This window comes from Cibotium barometz, chromosome 4, assembly GCF_041138505.1.
Source record: "Cibotium barometz isolate CiBa-2024 chromosome 4, ASM4113850v1, whole genome shotgun sequence".
Lineage (NCBI taxonomy): Eukaryota > Viridiplantae > Streptophyta > Polypodiopsida > Cyatheales > Cibotiaceae > Cibotium > Cibotium barometz.
This window is the reverse complement of record NC_141049.1, coordinates 40,886,357-40,905,935: the sequence shown is the minus strand read 5'-3', so window position 1 is coordinate 40,905,935 and position 19,579 is coordinate 40,886,357. Positions and strand designations below refer to the sequence as shown.

The 19,579-nt window shown below is 40.7% G+C and overlaps 1 protein-coding gene across 2 annotated transcripts; it reads right to left on the bottom strand.

Moving 5' to 3' along the window:
- Positions 1 to 10,844: 10,844 nt before the first annotated feature.
- On the bottom strand, positions 10,845 to 18,632 carry LOC147639260 (amino acid permease 3-like). Of its 2 annotated transcripts, XM_086789013.1 has the most exons (10): positions 18,523 to 18,558; positions 18,216 to 18,309; positions 17,888 to 18,128; positions 17,509 to 17,683; positions 16,911 to 17,144; positions 14,341 to 14,434; positions 13,952 to 14,166; positions 12,928 to 13,067; positions 12,433 to 12,660; positions 10,845 to 11,329 (listed from the first exon to the last, which is right to left on the bottom strand). In XM_086789013.1, exons 4-10 carry the CDS (start codon positions 17,636 to 17,638, stop codon positions 10,904 to 10,906), a joined length of 1,467 nt encoding a protein of 488 aa, XP_086645139.1. In that variant the 5' UTR covers positions 17,639 to 17,683; positions 17,888 to 18,128; positions 18,216 to 18,309; positions 18,523 to 18,558; the 3' UTR covers positions 10,845 to 10,903. The 2 variants fall into 2 exon arrangements, with proteins under 2 accessions (XP_086645139.1, XP_086645130.1); XM_086789004.1 differs by having other exon boundaries at positions 18,216 to 18,632.
- Between the last annotated feature and the right edge of the window lie 947 nt (positions 18,633 to 19,579).

Genomic DNA, 19,579 nt, shown 5'->3' with positions numbered 1-19,579 from the left:
TTAGCTTATGGTGCAGCATCTCACCTCCAACCTCAACCTCTCATAACCGTCCCCATTCCCTAGTCCACTCAAGAGGAAGCTCCTCTAAGTTCCATGACTGATATGTTTGAGCCTCAGGATTTTGTTGCCCCCCCTAACCCACATTTACACATCTAAGAGAGGCGTGTGGAGATGCCCATTAGCAGAGTCACCACGTGACCCATGAGCCAGCTCCCAGCACCCTCACCAACTCTCTTACTTCATCTCAACCTCTAAAAAATCCACTTTGGTTAGCTTTCCTCCCATGGGACAATCCCATACCCACCTCTATGACACACTCAAGGATGCTATCTCATTCCACCGAAAAAGACCAATGATTTTGCAACTCTCCCTAGTACTTTAAAAATTGACATTCACCGGCGGGCTACTCTCACTAGTGTGGACACTCACATTTACATTCACCAATGGGCACACCCATTGGTGGGCTAGGCATCAATGGGCCGACTACCCACATCTCTTCATACATTCATATTTATCACTTCACATCCACATATTTTCATGTCACATCACATCTCTTTACGTCACATCACATTCTTTCACATACACATACACATCCACATCACATTCTTTCACATACACATCCACATCCATTCTTCACATACATATCCATATCCATTCTTTCATATACATCCACATCCATTCTTCACATACATAACCACATCCATTCTTTCACATACACATTCGCATCCATTCTTCACATATACATTCACATCCATTCTTCTCATACATAACCACATCCATTCTTCACTTATACATTCACATCCAATTTCATCACATATCATCCACTCATATCCCATATCATTCATTTACATCCTGATTTACATGACATCATATCTCATCCATTCATTCACATCTATCTGATTCACATCTCATGTCATCACATCTATTCACCTCACATCTCATCACCTCTATTCACATCACATCCTTCCATCCATTCATTCACACCTATCTGATTCTCATCACATCTCATTACATCTATTCACCTCACATCTCATCACCTCTATTCACATCACAACCATCCATCTATTCATTCACACGTATCTGATTCTCATCACATCTCATTACATCTATTCACCTCACATCTCATCACCTCTATTCACATCACATCCTTCCATCCATTCATTCACACCTATCTGATTCTCATCACATCTCATTACATCTATTCATAGAATTTAAACATAGAATTTAAGAGAATTCTGATTTTGATATAAAGATTCTTTATGCATCTACCGAGATGGCTTGGTCAAAGAAGAAAAGGGTGGTGGTGTGGTGAGGGTGGGTTATCATGTGATGCTGATGTGGGCTAAGATGGTGAAAAGTGGGGGTTGAAATAGGGTCCAATAAAAAGATATTGAATTAAAGCAAATAAAGGGTTGGAGTTTGGTTGATGAGGGTAAGGGTATCCATGGGAGATTGAATCATGGTTGGCAAGGTGTCAAGTTCTCGATAGCCCATGAGGGAGGGATACCTAGCTTCCTTTGATTGCACCCTTCTAGTGGAGTATAATCCATCCGACTGTGGGCTGTCCATAGCACTGAGTTTCACATATGGAGGCAAAGGAGTACTAGTCTTCTTCCCCCCTTCCATATTGAACCTCTGCAAAACTTTGCCAATGTATTCCTTCTGAGACAAATACAACACATGCTGATTTCTGTCCCGAAGTATCCGCATACCCAAAATGTGATTTGCATCACCCAAATCCTTCATATCAAAGGTCTGATGCAGCCTCTTCTTCAAGGCATCCATCTCTTTACGAGATTTCCCGGCAATCAACATATCATCAACATACAAGATGAGGATTAATAGACTGCCATCCAAAACTTTCTTGGTGTATAAGCAATGATCTATGTCACTTCTCCTGAAATCTTGGGATTTCATGAATGTATCAAATTTATGATACCATTAACCATTGTGACACCAACCGTCTGGACAGGAATACTCAGTCGTCCTGGAACGGCCTTAAAACCTATTTGAGGAAGAGATTTTATCCCCCTGGGTTTTTGGAAACCAAAATGAACGAATTCTTAGAGCTAAAGCAGGGGAGCAAAACCATCGAGGGGAATATCACCAGGCCTTCGCTCTTCTACTCAAATATTCACCACCTCTAGATGAAGAGCAACTCATGGCCAGGTTCATTCGGGAATGAACGAACCCTTGGACACACTGGTCAAGAATGCCAAGCCAGTGTCCATGGCAGAAGTTGTCGGAATGGTGGTGAAGGACTTTGCCAAAGCCTTCATCGGGAAAGTCCGCCAAAGCCAGCTCCCTCATCCTTTAAAAGATTTCAGACACCGGGAAGTTCTTCCAACTTTTTGCCTCCAAAGAGACACCAAGGTCCTAACCAGAATGTGGAGACGGGAAGCTTCAGAAATGAAGGAAGACCTTTCCCCCGAAGTACATTCTCCAGAACTCCGGCTCTCTCCTCCAGAATGCAAAGGGAAGAGCTTCGAAGCGAGAAAAAAAGCTTCGCATGTTAGGGATTTGGGCACCAGCTCAAGGATTGCCCATCTCCTTCGGTGGGCCAAGGAAGCCAGGGTCCCAGAGTTTAGAGACCGACTCCTTCATATCAGTCCAATCAAGGTCCCTGCACTAGAATCAAGGTAACCCAAGAAGAGTGCCACCTTAGCCTGCAGCCTCCATGCAAAGAAGTCTCCGAACTCCCTCCCAGAATTGGAATAACCAAAGAGAGAGAGTTCCACCTCAGACTACTGCAGCAACCAGAGCAGTCACCTTAGCTGAGGAAGTAGAGGAAGAGAAAGGATAGATCTATGCAGCAATAGAGCATCAGGGGAATAACCATCAACTCTCAGTCCTCCAGACTCTAGCAGAGTACCAGGGTAAGCAATTCAAGCTTTTGATTGATTCAGGCAGTACTCATTTTTTTACCCTAGGATGTCTGCGTAAATTAGTCCTAAATAAAAAATCAGGGAAACCTATGCAAGTGGAATTAGCTAGTGGAAAGATTCTTTTCACTCACCTTGAGACTGACCTTATTCAGTTTAGCCTAGATGGGAACATAAGAGAGTGCTAGTTTAGAGTCCTATCCCTGGGAATATATGATGGAATCCTTGGAATGGATTGGCTCCAAAAGAATCTGGCTGAATTCACTGTCACAAAGGAACCATCTCTTTCCTTGACCTTCACGGAAATAAAGTTCAAGGAATTGGAATTTCTGGATCCCAAGTGCTACAATTAGTCAAGGCTTCCAAATTATTAAAAGGCCTCAGAAAGAGGCAAGCTGTGTATGTCATTAAAATGAATCCAGTAGACATAAAATGCAAGGCTAAGGAACCAGAGTGGTTGAGTATACAGATGTGCTTCCTAAAGAGCTGACTGAGATGCCTCCATCTTGTGAAGTAGATCGTGAGATCGAATTAACCCTCGGAGCTCAGCCAGTAGCCTAGCGTGCACACAAAATGCCAATCCCTGAAGCCATAGAACTTAAGGAACAATTAAGACAACTGTTAGAATAGGGATTCGTTAGACACAGTGTCTCACCTTGGGGTGCGTCCATTCTCTTTCAAAAGAAGAAAGATGGAAAGTTAAGACTCTGTATTGACTACAAAGGACTGAATCAATTAACAATTAAGAATAAGTATGCCATTCCTAGGATTGATGAACTTCTGGATCGGTTAGGTGGGACCCAAATGTTCACAAATATAGATCTCAAATCCGAGTACTACCAGATCAGAATCAAGGAGCAGGACATCCCAAAGACGGCATTCAATACTCGCTATGGGCAATATGAGTTCACAATCATGCCGTTTGGATTGACAAATGCCCCGGCGACATTCAATCATCTTATGCAAGATATTCTCAGAGAATATTTGGATGATTTTGTTCTTGTCTTCTTTGATGATATCTTGGTATACTCAAAGAATGCTGCAGACCATGAAGATCGTGTGCCCAAGGTCTTGGAGATCCTAAGGAAACACCAACTCTTTGCAAAGAAGAGCAAATGTTCTTTCTCTGTTGACCAGGTGGAATACTTGGGATTCATAGTGTCAAAGGATGGGATTTCTCTTGACCCCGCAAAGATCCAAGCAGTCGTAGAATGGCCAGAACCCAAGTCAGTAAAGGAAGTCAGAGGATTCCTAGGGTTAACCGGATGGTATAGGATCTTTGTACCTAGGTATGCTCAGATAGCATCCCCCTTAACTAACCTTCTCAAGAAGAGTACACTTTTTTAGTGGACTGCAATGTGTCAGAGTGCCTTTGACAAGCTAAAGACAGCCTTAGTAACCAACCCTGTCCTTAAATTGCCAGATTTTACCAAACCCTTTGAGGTAGTTTCCAGTGGGTTTGCCTTAGGCATAAGGTCTAAAGCAACTAGATGCAAGGTCTAAAAAGCAACCAGATGCAAGGTCTAAAGCAACCAGATGCAAGGTCTAAAGCAACCAGATGCAAGGTTGGAATTGGCACAAGATGGGGCAAACCAAGCTTGTGTCAATGAGGTGGGCAACTCTTGTCCATGAAGATTTTGCACAAAGAGCTCAAGGGGCATTGACAAGCAACAAGGCTCATAACAACGCTCCAAAGAAAGGAATGGGAAGTCAGATTTGAAGAAAAGATGTTGCAACCAAGTTGGCATCAACTCGGCAGACAAGTCTCGACTTCCATGAAGGCTTATGCATTCCGCGAATTGCAGATGCGCTCAGCAAAAAAGCCTCCTTGCAATAACAGTGGTGTCAAATCCATTGATCAATGAAGCAAAGGAGAAAATCTTGCAAGACAAATTCTTTGCCCCTATTGCTACCCTTCTGATGCAGGAAAGCAAGACTCCTCAGGAATTGAGTCGAGTTCTTGTGGATGAAGGATGCATGTATTATAATAATCGGCTATGTATCCCCATGATGAGGGAATAAAGGGAAGAATTCTGAGAGTAGCCCATGATAGCCTGATAGCTGGACATCTAGGGTTTATAAAAACCTATATGTCTGTGAAGAAAAGCTTCTTTTGGCCAGGACTCAAAAAGGATGTACTTGATCATGTGCGAAAATGCTTGATGTGCCAAAGAGTCAAGGCAGAGAGAGTCAAGATGCCAAGGAAACTACAACCTCTAGACATTCCAATAATGAAGTGGAAATGCATCAGTATGGACTTTGTCACTGGATTACCTTCAGTGCAATCAGGTTACAACTCCATTTTTGTGGTAGTTGACAGGCTAACCAAAGTTGCCCATCTGATTCCAGTGAAAGAAACATACTCTACAGTGGATGTTGCTAGAGTTTTCCTTAAGGAGATCTTCAGATTGCATGGTTTACCCAGGAGGATAGTAAGTGACAGAGATCCCAAATTCACATCAAAATTTTGGACTGCGTTCTTTGAAGCAGTAGGAACTTTCTTGGATCTCAACACAGCCTATCACCCCGAAACAGAAGATATCCTTCGGTCATGCTGCTGTGGCAGGGAACCCAAGAAGTGGTTAAGTCATCTGCATCTGGTCGAATTTGCTTACAATGCTTCTTATCTCATCAGAGCATTGGGATGAGTCCTTTCAAAGCTTTGTATGGACAAGATTGCCTTACATCGTTGTCTTGGTCTGACCCATTGATCAGAGTCGAAATGTCCAGACAAATGCTTGATGACATGGACCAGCAGATGCAATCAATCCATATAAAGATATAAAGGCAGTCCAAGACAGACAAAAGCATTATGCAGATAAAACGAGGTCAGAGAGAGAGTTTGAAGAGTCAGATATGGTCTTCATTCGAGTACGACCAAAAAGAAGTTCCTTATCCTTAGGGACGTACAAGCTCTCTCCCAGATATACTGTGGGCCGTATGCTGTCATAAAGAAAGTGGGCGATCTAGCCTACAAACTTCTTCTACCTCCCCATCTCAAGGTACATGATGTATTCCATGTCAGTTTGCTTAAGAAGTATGTACCTAGCTCGAGTCACATGCTTGATGAACAATTGATCTCTCCGACTCAAGGCCAGATGGTACTCCAACCTGAGGAAATCCTTGACGTTCGGGAGAAGATTCTCAGAAGCAGAGTCCTCAGATAATTCTTAGTAAAGTGGACGTTCTTCCCTCTAGAAGACGCCACCTGGGAGAAAGAAGAAGAATTGGCGAAGGATTACCCCCACTTTGCGAGATGAGGACATCTTGCGTTTTTCAAGTGGGAGAGGATGTAAGATTCCTCCTCAGCCTGAATAACAAATAAGCCTCTACTTCAATCCCTTTTAATCATTCTATGTTTGTGAATACAAGAAAATATTATTTTTCCTTGTTTGGCCTAGTGAGATAAAAATTTCTAAAGAGAGTGATAAATCAATATTGGGATATTTTTGGATAAATAAATTCTACAAATATCAAAAAAATGTTTTCCTAAAATAAAAAATCAAAATAGATTTTCCAAGGTGTAATTGGAATTAATTAAAAATGATTTAGAAGACCTTAGTCTAAGGATCAAGATTTTTTAAAAATTTTGGATTATGGTCCAATTAAGGTTCCTATATGGACCAATAAGATTAATCCAAGTGTTGGTATAAGATAAATCCAAAGAATAAAAGAAAATATCCAAAAATGAGTAAATGCCCACATAAGATGAAGAGTTGATTAAGTACTAGATTTATTAGTTAAAAATTATGAAGTATTAATAAAAAATGAGATATTTTAGAGTAATCATTCATTTTTGACACATTGGTAAGGAGAAGGGAGTCCTTCAAGGAGACGCCTATTTCACATGTGTGGATGAGTTTTAAACTAAAAAATAATAGGATATTTTTATCTCTCCTCTCTCCTGGATCAAACCAAATAAAAAAGGGAGCCAAACTGGTCCAAATCTTATCCAAATTCAGCCAAACTGAAGCTGAAAAATTCTAGAACTTAGTTAGTGGCCTCCCTCACCTATAAATAGACCCTCATTCTTTTGTATTCTCATCTGTGAACTAAACTATGTCGGTATTACTCTAAGATAAGCTTATTTTCTATTATCCTCTAAAAATCCTCTACAATCTGAAGAGATTGGAGCTTCTCTCTCTCTTCAATCTTCCTTGGAGTCTTCATCAACATACCAAACCAATTGATTGGTTGGGGGCCTCTACTTTGATTAAAGAATCAAGCAATATAGGAGGTAAAGTGTGGTTTATGGTCTTTTTTTTTTAATCTCCAAATGTTTCTCTCTTTTCAACCCCTCTCAACCTTTAGAAGCATTCAATTGAATGGCTTTTTAATACAATTGAAGTTCTTTAATGAATTATAGTGATAAAACACATAAATTTCCATTTATGCTTAAATTATAATATTTTTTAAAGCATTTCTCTCTCTCTCCCAAAGAATGGTCATTCCTATGGCCTATTCTATATTCAAGTGAAGCTTCTCACATGAAGCAATTCTCTAATCTAAAAGTAATTTCTATGCTTGTCAAATTGAGGCCAAATAAGTGACTTTTTAATGCTTTTATGCTATTTAATTCATGGAAAAATTAGAAATCAAGTCCATAATTGGATATTGATCCAATTAATGGTTATTCTATCATATGATATTACTAAACTTTATGTTTTCAAAATTATTGAGAATTATCAGTAATAGCAGCAGAGCTATGGCAAAATTTTTGAAAAATTAACACATAAATCATTTTCATTCATAATATGAAAAGAGGACTTCTTACCATATTTTAGGATTAATCATCCTAGATTAATTGAATGATTCTCATTATAATCATGAAAAATTTAATTTTTATGTTTATGCATAAATAGTTAATTAGGAAAAAGAGGAATTTCTAGTAATCCATTTTTATGTTAAAAGAGTAATCCCCATGACAATGGGAATCCATGTATTCCAATGAAGTAAGAGAAAAATTGGGATACTAAAATAATGTATATTTTATTTAAAAATTAAAGAAATATTTTAGTTAAACTTATCTTTTTGTGTAGATAAATTTAAATGATGAAAGAGGAATTCCCACCATATTAAAATTCAAATATTTAAATAAGGAAAGTGTAATTCCTAGTGTGAAGGAATTAATGGAGATTTTTATTTAAATTTTAAGTGAAAATTTAGTTAAATTTATCTTTTTGCATAGATAAGTTTAAATGATGAAAGAGAAATTCCCACCATATTGGAATTCAAATTTTTAAATGAGAAAAGTGGAATTTTTAGCTTAATGGAATTAATGGATATTTTTATGTAATTTTAAAAAAGAATTTTAAATAGATTTAATTTATGGTGGTAAAAGAGGAATTGCCATGATAATTGGATTGCACTCATTAAAATGAGAAAAAGAGGAATTTCAAGTTTATTAAAAAAAAAGGTATGATATTTAGTTAAAAAGAAGAATTTTTATGATAATTAAGAAAAGATGGATTTGAATTACTGTCAAAAGATGAATTTCCATCATAATTCTACCTAATGAATTAAGGTTGAGAAATTATATGATAGAAGGAATATCTTTGGATATTTTAATTGGTAAAATCACTAAATGGATATTTACCCAAAACTAGATGTTTATTTGAAGGGAATCCTTGTAGAACTAAACCAAATGAATTTGGTTAGACTACGAGAGGGACGGATAGTAAACGACTTGTCCATCTCTCGATCTGAATCAAGTAAAAACTTCGTGGACCAATTCCAGTTTCTAATCACAAAGAATAAAATACCGGAACTAAACTAGTTTCTTGATCAAACTCACCAAGAATCTAGTTGGACAATCAGACTGAATAATGGGTAGATTACCCTGATGAGAGATCAAGGATCTTCATTATGAAACTGGAAATTATGAAAAAAGGGTTTTTGAAACCAATCTCAAATTAGAATTTTACTTGCATTGGAACCTCTATTTTTTTTAATTCAAAGGACTGTTTTATGCCAGAATGCTACGCTTATGTTTTTCTAAGAGGAGATTTGTTGAAACAGATGGCGAGGAGTCGTCAAGGGATATCGCTCGCGGCGGCAAAGCCTGCCGAGGTCTTGACCAGCCTCATTACGGTTAAAATGGTGCGCTTTCGGTACGATGGGCAAGGACTGACGAAGCGGTCCCTGAGTGAAGTGCTAGGACACCTAAGGAGGATCCTAGAGGGTTCTGACCAGGCGATGCACGGGCTCGCGGTTGCTAGGATACCCATGCGTACGTGGATGAAGATTTCGGATGGACTAAAAGGAAAGAATTTTGGGAACCAAATTTTGATACTGGACCTCGTTAGTTGGCCAGCTGGTCTCTTCAATGGAGAGTCCAGAGGATATTATTGTAATACAATGGACTCGGAATTTTGAAAAATGATGATCAGAAATATTATGATTTCTATTGAAGGATTGTTTTAAAGCCAGTCGAATCTGTTATAAATGGTAATTTCATATTGGGTGTGTACGTGGTATGCCTACCTTAATTTTTGCATGAATCGCCGGCTAGGGGACCTGGGAACTCTTTTTCGCGGTACCCAGGCAAAAACACAACCAAATCTTTATAAAGGAATCCCACCAATACAGTGGTCGAGTGGTTGGCTATAACCCATGGACCGGATGGGGTTAAGCTGGATCGGAGGATTCCTGAGAAACAACTAGATACGATTAGTTACGTTAATTAGTTTAAATCCTGAGAAGACCTTGTTCTGTGGGAGGGGATTAGCGGCTGTGCCTCGTAAATGAGAAAAAAAGCGGTGATTCTATGGACCAAGTGCAAGTCTCTGACTATGTGACTTCAGGCTCGGTCAAATCAATTTAACTAGTTAAGACTTTGACTCGTTAGAGTAATTCCCCCGTTAGAAGATTTTTCCCATGGTGGAATCGCCCGTGCCTTCCGGGCGAGGGGAGTCTTCCGGACCCGGTCTCTCGGAGGGACCGCCCGGGCTAGTCTCTTGTCTCGGATATCCACGGGCGAGGCCTCGAGTGTGGATGCCCGCCCCGAGCGGGAGGCCGACGCCGCTTCCACCGCCAGTAGGGCACCGCGGAGGGGGCAGGGACCTCACATTTATGATCAAGAGATGAGTACTATATTACATGGGATCAAGAAATGACATCACTATCTCTATGAAAGCAAGTTTTATGTGAGAAGTTCCCAATTTTCAAAAGGGATTAAGGCAATGGTTGGATGTTGTAGAGTTCATGTATAGATGTGTGCATCAGTGATGGTCTGTATATTATGTACACAAGATAAATGACAATTCATTTGTAGAGGTAGTGCAAGCTCTACAATCTGGGATAGGATGAGCCATTTTCATGCTGATGAGATGAGTGCACATACTAACCAATTATTGGCATGTGGCAAGGTTATGTAGGAAAAAAATTGAAAGAAAGCTTACCAAAGTTTGGACCTAAGACTCAAAGATGGTATTTGAAGGAGAAGCAATAGGTTCATACTTTTATGGCCTTGATAGAGAATCCTGTGGTACGAGACCTGATGTGAAGGTCTGGATCAAGAAAGAGTTCATGGAGGAACAGACTCCTAAAGGATGCACTAATGAGTCTTTGATTGTTGGCCGGCTTACAGATGGGATATCACATTTCTTAGGCACATTCATCTTTTGTTTGGAAGGAGGAGAGGTGGGATCAAATTTGTGGTTTACATAATAGTAAATTGTGATAGGATTTGAATGGCTGCAGTAAAAAGTAGACTATTGTATAGGTTTCTACACAATTTATAAATATAATTATAATTATGTTCCAAAAAAAAAGAGAGTTGCATTATTTGACCCAAGTAATTTATTTATTCAAATTTTTCTTTTGTTATTCGTGTATTTTTTAAATATAGATTCGAATTAAGAATAATGTTCACTTTTTTCATAAAAAAGTTTTTGTATAAAAAAGTATGTATAAATTTAAAAAACATCATTTTTTCCCTTACAAAAATGGCTCATAATAAGCAGTGGTTTTAAGCATCTCTTTAGAAAGACTTACGTTACAGAGTTACACAATGTTATTGTTCAGTACTGTGTCTTGAATGGTTTATACACTTTCAAGTCCCCTACAACACCTTCTACTGATCCAAGAAGCGCTGCCAAGGAAACCAGCAGGCAAATGATGCTAACAGACTGCAACAGAAGCCACTGTTTTGACCAGCGTTTCACATCCTTTTGAACTATGTACATCTCAATGGGAAAGTACACTGTCAAGGGCCAGAATGCTGTAGCTCCGAGAATTCCTACGACGTCATTGAAGAATGGGAGGAGCATTGCAATAATAGTGGTACATATCACAAACGCTGTCCTCCACACCAATCTGAACAAGTTCAAGTAGTATATGCCAGACATTGGCATATGAAATTTGTACTCTTTATGGATGAGCTGGCTCTTTGGGAATTTCTTGCTCGTCCAGTGCTCTATAAAAGCGAACAGAGGCTGGGCATAGACCTGTGAAGAAGCAAGAGAGGCACAGACCTGTAAAGAAGCCAACTCTCTCTCTCTCTCTCTCTCTCATGCTAACCTTTTATACCTGACTATTTTCAGCACCTATTATGGAGTAGTCAAATAGTTAGTTAATGTGCATGATAAATGCACTCTGGATGTATTACCTTGGTCAAATAGACCGTCGTGGTCTTCTGTAAGACATTAATACAATTTTCCTCTCTATCTCTGTGTGTGTGGGCACATGCGCACTCATAAGAGTACATGCCGACATCAGAAGCTAAAGGTGGACCACGAGTAGAGCTCAGACAGCACAGATGCCATGACAGCCACAATGTACAAGTATTTGATTGACATAGAAACACACTTTCCTCATATATGATCAAATGACTTGCTGGCCTACATCTGGGGCTCTCCACATAGAACTCTTGTTGATCCCATACGAAGAGTCATCATGTATAAGGACCAGAGATGTGTGGCACTCTGTGCATGGGGTCAGTAAGCATAGGGAGCAACTCTTGGAAAAAGTACTGTTGCACACAGGAGAGGGCAACTAGGCAATCCTTAGTTTCTTTTCTCCAGAGGTTTGTCAACATACATTGAGGAAGCCAGATGACACCAACCCACAGGACCGCCATGTCGGAGCTCAGATTGAGGCCCCTCACCAAGGGACTTGTCTCAAGATATCCAGCATCCCACAGACCCACGATTCATGGAGTCACATCTATTACTCAAAGGAGATCACGAAGAGTCCAGCGGAGACACCAACCACACAGTCAGCCAGGGCAGATCACGATCGTGAATATGTTCTGCGGAAACATGGAGGGCTCACCATCTCCCAGGTTAAGAGATGCTCTAGGCATCTTCTATTACACACTGGATATACAGTGCACCTTTTTGGTCTCATAGGACATTTTGGCCTCCATGTAACTCTCCCTAAGGAGATTAGACTAAACTGTGAACCTCCTAACAATCATAGAACACCAGTAACAAGGCACATAGGACACCAGTAACAAGGCAAAGTAGACAATCTCAGTCTTTTCTGAGCCAAAACATACAATTAGATGCTCAAAACATAAACAATATTGCTGTATAGCACATAATCTGACCTGATAAGCACCAACCAAATGCACGACCACGAAAGCATTGGCAAGATCGACTAGCCAGTATGGGTTGTAAAACCCAAATCCTGTTAAAAGGTTCCCAGGAGCACTGTTTCCAAAGGCAGCATATCCTATGCACCCTGAGAGCATGTAAAATACAGTGGTGGTGCTGACTCCAAGAAGTGTAGCCTTCTTCATGGATTGGTTTTCTGGAGGCGGAGACTTCAATGTGTCCTGTACTTAAATGCCATAATTTAGCAAGTACTAGCAGTCAACAAGAAGAAGACCAGGATCATGATAATGTGGTATTATCATGTACAAAGATGAAGAAAAAGCTGTGTGTATTTATTGTCATAGATCATTTAAAGTGAACTAAATGTTGGAAGAGAATAGTAAGGCCCTACTCAAAACCTGGTTTTCAATAGCCACAACTACATCGTCAACAGACACCACTTCACATTAACACCATGGATTTTAACCGATAGAAGCCTGTGTGTGTACCTGGATTTCGATAAGGATCATTGAGAATGAGTATGCAAATGCAATATCTCCAAGAGCTTGAAAAACCAGCCAGACTTTCTGAGACTCTGAAACTTCTCCGATGCTGATCCCATCAAGAGTTCCATAAGAATGGCCAGTTTCTGCAATCACAAGAGCTCTCTATAAGTAAATGTCTGATTTTTTGTATGTATGCACTATGGAGAGCCACTCTTATAAAAGGCAAAAAGGGAAACCATCCTCCATCCACTATATCTCAATGGAGTAAAGGATTCTCTCTGCGGCCACATTCTCAGCTAGATCCCACAAAGGAAAGTCACTCTTATAAAAGGTCAAAAGGACAAGCATCCTCCATCCACTATCTCCCAATGGAATAAAGGACTCTAAGCACACAGTCTCAGCTAGATCCCTGCGTCAAGCAATAGCTCATCAGGTTAACTTGTGAGGTCTTGATACTAGGAGAATGCATGTGGTTCCACCATAGTGGTTACATACATTAAATACAATGCATCCGTGTCCTGAAAGTCCTGAATGGGATGACTTTAATGAAGCATACATGTCCTAAAAGTCCTCAATGGGATGAAGATTTCTCAAGTAGTTTAATGGGATGAAGACTTCACAAGACCTCCTATTGAAAGTTTGAATGCACTTTAATGACCACATCATAGTGCATCCGATGATCTATCTTATTGTGTATGTACAGCCACCTAGTGGGGATCCCGATCATAGAATGTTGTCAACGAAGGAAAGTGAAGTGAAGTTATTAGCTTCCTTTAATGCAAAACATTCTAATTCTCTAGCTTACTGGCACGGATCTACCAGAATTCCATAATACTGGAATGTGTTTATCTGATGGCTGTTTCTACTATTGCTTATGAAGTCAAAATATGGAGTCATCCCCTATTTCCCTTTTCTTGCCAAGTCATGGTGATACAGTCTCTCTTCCAGTTGGAAGGGAAGAGGGTGGGAGACTAAGGATTTATGTAATGGGAAAATGTACTCCTAATAAAGTAATATCAAGCTTTACCTGTAGCTTTACCAACACCAAGCCCCAGTCCAATCAATGAGTAAGAGAACGACATGACAGCTGCAACTACAGACAACCACCACAATTTATTGAAGTTTGGAATCTGAGAAAGAATGATCTGCACTGCACCAAACAGTATCATGTACGGGTTGTTAGAAACATGGCAAGGTGTGTCTCTCCCCTCTTGATGGAAACAATTGGAACGACGAATGGCACTGCATCACATACCAATAAACCAAAAAGGTGTTAGACATCATTAATTTCCAATTCAGAACAAAAGACGAATGCTTTTTTGCTAGTAACTATACCTTGGCCCCATTCAATTCTAGTAAACTCGGGTAATCTGTTGGTTATGTACACTACCCTTATAAAAAGAGATGTTTACTTACACCATGCTTATTGAGGCAGTAATTGTATAGCCAATGGCAGTACCAATGAGATTGGCATATTGTACAAGCCCACAAAGCCAGATTTGAAGACCGCCTATCAAAGAAAACTGTCATAAATCGTTATGACAGTAAAGATGTGCACTTCAAGACCTCAATTATATCCTTTTTCTGTACATAATCTACATGTGAGGCCTCAAAGCAATACAGAATGGAACAAACAGGAACCAAATAGTTAAACATTCATTTTCTTGCATCAGTCTTTGAGTTGTTATTAGACATGATAGGAGATGTCAGATTTAACAGTTGAAACGAAGGTAGTCTGCAGAAGCAAATCACTTTTTGAGGTTTACAGGAGCACTTTAGTTGATGCCTTTTGGTTTATGTTGAAAGAGGGACCTGTGGCTCTCCTAATGCCCAGGCCACAGAGGCCCGCAAGGAGGTGGAGAATGAGGGGGGTAGCCCCTGCCCCCAGCCGGCCTCAACAACTTACAAAGGCAATGTAAAAGCCTAACATTAACACAATCAGAGAAGATCTGTATTTGCCAGTATGATTTGCCCATTTGTATTCATTTCCGACGTATACACTCAAGTCTCATAACATGCATCATTTATATACTCCCCACTTTTACATGGTCTCAGATTGGAAATGGCAGTACTCTCAGTCTGCAACAGCACTTTCAAGAAGTTTCAACAGATCCAAAGGACTTCTATTTCAATTTTTTGTCCACCTCCGCAATGATGTATTGGACAATGGAATCGTGTCAAATCATGTTCAGAAAATATTGCTACCACATCTTATTCAGAACCCTCAAGCCTATACCCCATTGTCTAGGTGAATTTGTTTCTCACCCAATGCACAATGACCGGGCAGATAGAGACCAACTTTAACTAGCTACCTCTTCTGTGTAGCAAACTGCTTAAGATAGTGGTGCATGAACCACTATCTCATAACATGCATCATTTATATACTCCCCACTTTTACATGGTCTCAGATTGGAAATGGCAGTACTCTCATTCTGCAACAGCACTTTCAAGAAGTTTCAACAGGTCCAAAGGACTTCTATTTCAATTTTTTGTCCACCTCTGCAATGATGTATTGGACAATGGAATCGTGTCAAATCATGTTCAGAAAATATTGCTACCACATCTTATTCAGAACCCTCAAGCCTATACCCCATCGTCTAGGTGAATTTGTTTCTCACCTAATGCACAATGACCGGGCAGATAGAGACCAACTTTAACTAGCTACCTCTTCTGTGTAGCAAACTGCTTAAGATAGTGGTGCATGAACCACCAGTGTATCAAGTCCAATGCTGTTGGTGAGCTACTGCATTTCCACAACAAGAGCCTTAAAGCAAAGACACAGGCAGCTAGACAGAAGAGAGCACGGTTATCAAAAGTGCTTTTCTAAAACGAGCTTTAACCACCCAGCGTATCAAGTCCAATGCTGTTGGTGAGGTATAGTGTCCTGGCAGGCACTTAGGCTCTGGGACAGTTTCCGCCCTCAAAAGGTTACTCTCTTTCTCTGGCTTTTGGCACACAACCAACTGCTCCCCATGTGATGAATCGGAGGGTGCTCCGCACTGATGTGAATGAGAATCCTCCTCCACCAAACCTGTTGAGCCTTTGGGCAGTCCCAAAGACAATGACGTGAAGGGCGCTGAGGAGGCTCCAGCCCCTCTTTACAAGGGGGACGGCGCCGGCCTTGCCCTTCAGCTCACCTACTTTCGGATTTCGGCTATCCCAGCGGAGCCAGCCTCAGCGGTTGGGATCTGGATACACAGTGGACCCCGGGGGCTGGAGTTTGTCAGAAATGGGAGATCCTCAGCAGTGTCACCGCTTGGCATATCTAACGAGCGGGATGCAGCCTGCAAGGAAGCCATTGATGGCACATCACCTCCCTGCCCCCAATCGAGGCAGCGGAGGTGATCCGCTCCACTTGGCTAGACGTCATCCACACTCTATGATCCTCACCAGAGAGAGCGATCTTGGCGTTACTGCCCCAAGTGTGGCTCCCCACCACAACAAACTCGCGGACGTAGTCTTGTTTTTCTCTTTTTAGCTCTTTGATTTTATAAAACGAGCCCCACAATATTACCAGTAAAGGCGGATAAAAGTAGCGAGTTTCCTCTATGAGCAAAGCTCGACTTGTCGCCACAAACAAACGAGGGGGATAGACCAAATGAATTTTCATTGAGAATGACCTTTTGACATTCGGGGCATAAAGCCTGGTACACCCATACCTCTGCAGACGAACAGCGCACTCGGCCAGTCTTGTGAAAACCCCATGGATTGACCAAGGGACGCAAAGCATACAGTTTATTCAAATGTTAATATGAAGATATTGGCTGAATCATTGAACCATAGGAGAATACCAATGCAAATGCTGCCAGATGCCATGAGGAAAAAAAAAGGCTAGTGGGATGCGAAGCAGCTCTGAGTCATTGATTACCACCCTAGCTACTGTACAACAAGCTGACTACCAAGCCTCACCACCTAGAAAAACAGCAGAATGCTTCTTACCCTGTAAGATGCTCATTTCAACAAAAGAGATTGGCTTGAAAGTGCACCTAAATTTGCTCTCACAGCATCCATGTATGTGTAATTCCGCTTCCCTGTGACAGGATCAGGAGATCTGTAGCAGTCTGCGAGTAACAGAGACGTGAAGTAGGTCACGACAGCAAAGGAGAGTAACACCACAGGCCCTGCAATCCATCCCAATTGGGCCATACTCCATGCCAAAGAAAGCACTCCCGAGCCGATAACTGCTGTTATTATGTGGGCTGATGCGGTCCAGACGGTTCCTACAAAAAAATACGACACCAAAACTGGCATTCAATGCAAGGGCACAAAACTGTCGAGGAAATATAGATTCTCCCTGGGAATGTGGCTTCAAAGCTAGCCATCAGTGCACTTGGTACAGCTCTGTTGGTTGCACTTAAAACAGCAAAACCATTCCCTCTGGTAATGCTTCATATATGCATGTCAAAAATGATCATAAAGCGTTTTCCTCTGATAATGCATGTCAAAAATGATCAAAAGCTTTTCTTTACATACAAAAAGATGCAGAAAGCTTTCAGAATCAACAGTAGCATACAGCCATGGTAAAGGCTGGCTTTCATAGCTTACAGCAGCATACAGACGCATGCAGGAAGCGAAGAAATGTACCAGTTCGCATGGGATGGCCATCTTCGTCTCTATCTGAAGAAAAGGCAGGTTCCCGTGAAGCTTTTGCATCGCTGAAAAGAGGCGAGTTGTGCAAAGAGTTTGCTTTTGGAGGCGATTCTAGGTCAGCCATGGCGGCAGCGAAACCCTCACTTTTCTGCTGTGTCTATGTTATCACCTGCAGGGAAATCAAAAGCTATTCTTTCTTTGCTTGCTTGTGCACAAGACTTCGGTTCTGAAGGTTTTTCTGAACACTGTGTGGTGCTGCGTATGACGGTGGCCACCTAAACTTTGCCTCTCTCTCTCTCTCTCTCTCTCTCTCTCTCTCTCACACACACACACACACACACACACACACACACAGTTTTCATCTTCTTGTTACCTGTACAGTACAGAGATGAGATGCTCTTTGCGCCTTTTTGATCAACAGAAGGCCTGGGTTGGAAGCCTTGTCTGCATTCGGTGTAGTGTGTACGATGGCTTCTTTCGAGGTAAAGGCTATAAACAACGCTACACAGAGTTGAATTGTAGAGCTTTCTCTTCATGCAGCAGTTTGAAGGTGTGGAAGCAAGACGGTCGAAACAAATGAAGTGACAGCTTTCTCTTTAGCACCAAACAGTCCCCTATACAAACACACAGACACGACAGTAATGCTTTTGTCCAACCGTGATTTTGTAAAGTGGGAAATTCACAATGTGGAAGCGACTTACTGGAGGAAGAGGATGACGAAGATAAAGACGACAACCGTATGACGACCTTCCAACTTATCTTGGAAATTTTGATAGGAAGAATGATTTACTGTGCCTGTGAATTGAAATCAATTAAGCTTAAATTTAGATCAATTGATCTCAGATTCTCGACTAATCTCAATCTATTTAATTTTGCGTCTAAAATAATCTTTGATTTTTGGGGCTCAGAATGCAAGTCCTGTCGGTTAATTTACTACAATTGGAATGTTAATTAAGTCTCGCTAATTAAGCCTTTCAAGTTTGAACATTCCATGGTTCCGAGTCGGACCTGTGCCGGATTGACAAAGTCCACCTGCATTTTTACACTATTACAAACAGTTTCTCGTGAGCAGTCCATGCAATATTCAATGGAATCATTTTGGTGCACGCAATCAAATAGATTTGAACTGCATTATTTCTTTATTTATTTTTAAAGAGAAAAAAGCTCCGGCTCTTTTCCAAGAAGAAACTGTATCAAATCAGTACTACTTTTAGCCCACGTAGCCTGTAGGTGCATTTTTTTCAAACGTTCTTTTCAGTTTATATAGTAACTTTTAATTCTTTTCAGTTTATATAGTAACTTTTTAAAAGTTGTTGGGAAAAAGTTCGCTGGATAAGAAAGTTTGAGCGGAAAAAAAAAAAAAGCGCGCTCTTGCAAAAACGCGTGCGGCAAGAAACAAACAAAAACAGAAAGAAAAGGCCGCATGGCTGAATGCCATGTGGCACGGGCGGCATAAGATATGTGAAATGAAATGGGTCATTGGTTTCGTGTACCCTGTAAAAGCACACACATGGAAGGGACCCACATGGACCCACATATGACCATTGATAAGATATAATGGATCATTGATTACGTGTACACTACTGTAAAAGCACACACATGGACAGGACACCATATCATCACCACATATGACCATTGAGAATGCCCATAAATGAAATGGATCATTGGTTACGTGTACACTATTGTCAAAGCATACCTGTCAAAGCACACACATGGACAGGACCCATATCATCACCACATATGACCATTGAGACTGCCCATAAGATATGTGAAATGAAATGGATCATTGGTTACGTGTACACTACTCTAAAAGCGCACACATGGAAAGGACCCACATGGACCCCATATCATCACCACATATGACCATTGACACTTCCCATGGTAAACAAAATCAAGTAGGCACAGCATAAGTATTAGTTCCTGATTTCCTAAGATGTAATACATATTTATTAAAAATTGGCTCCTAATTTCCTATACATAATAGATAGTGATGTTATTAAATCAGATATGTTAAAAAGTATACTCAACATAGCACCATATTGATTCTTTAGGTAGGTTGTGGCTG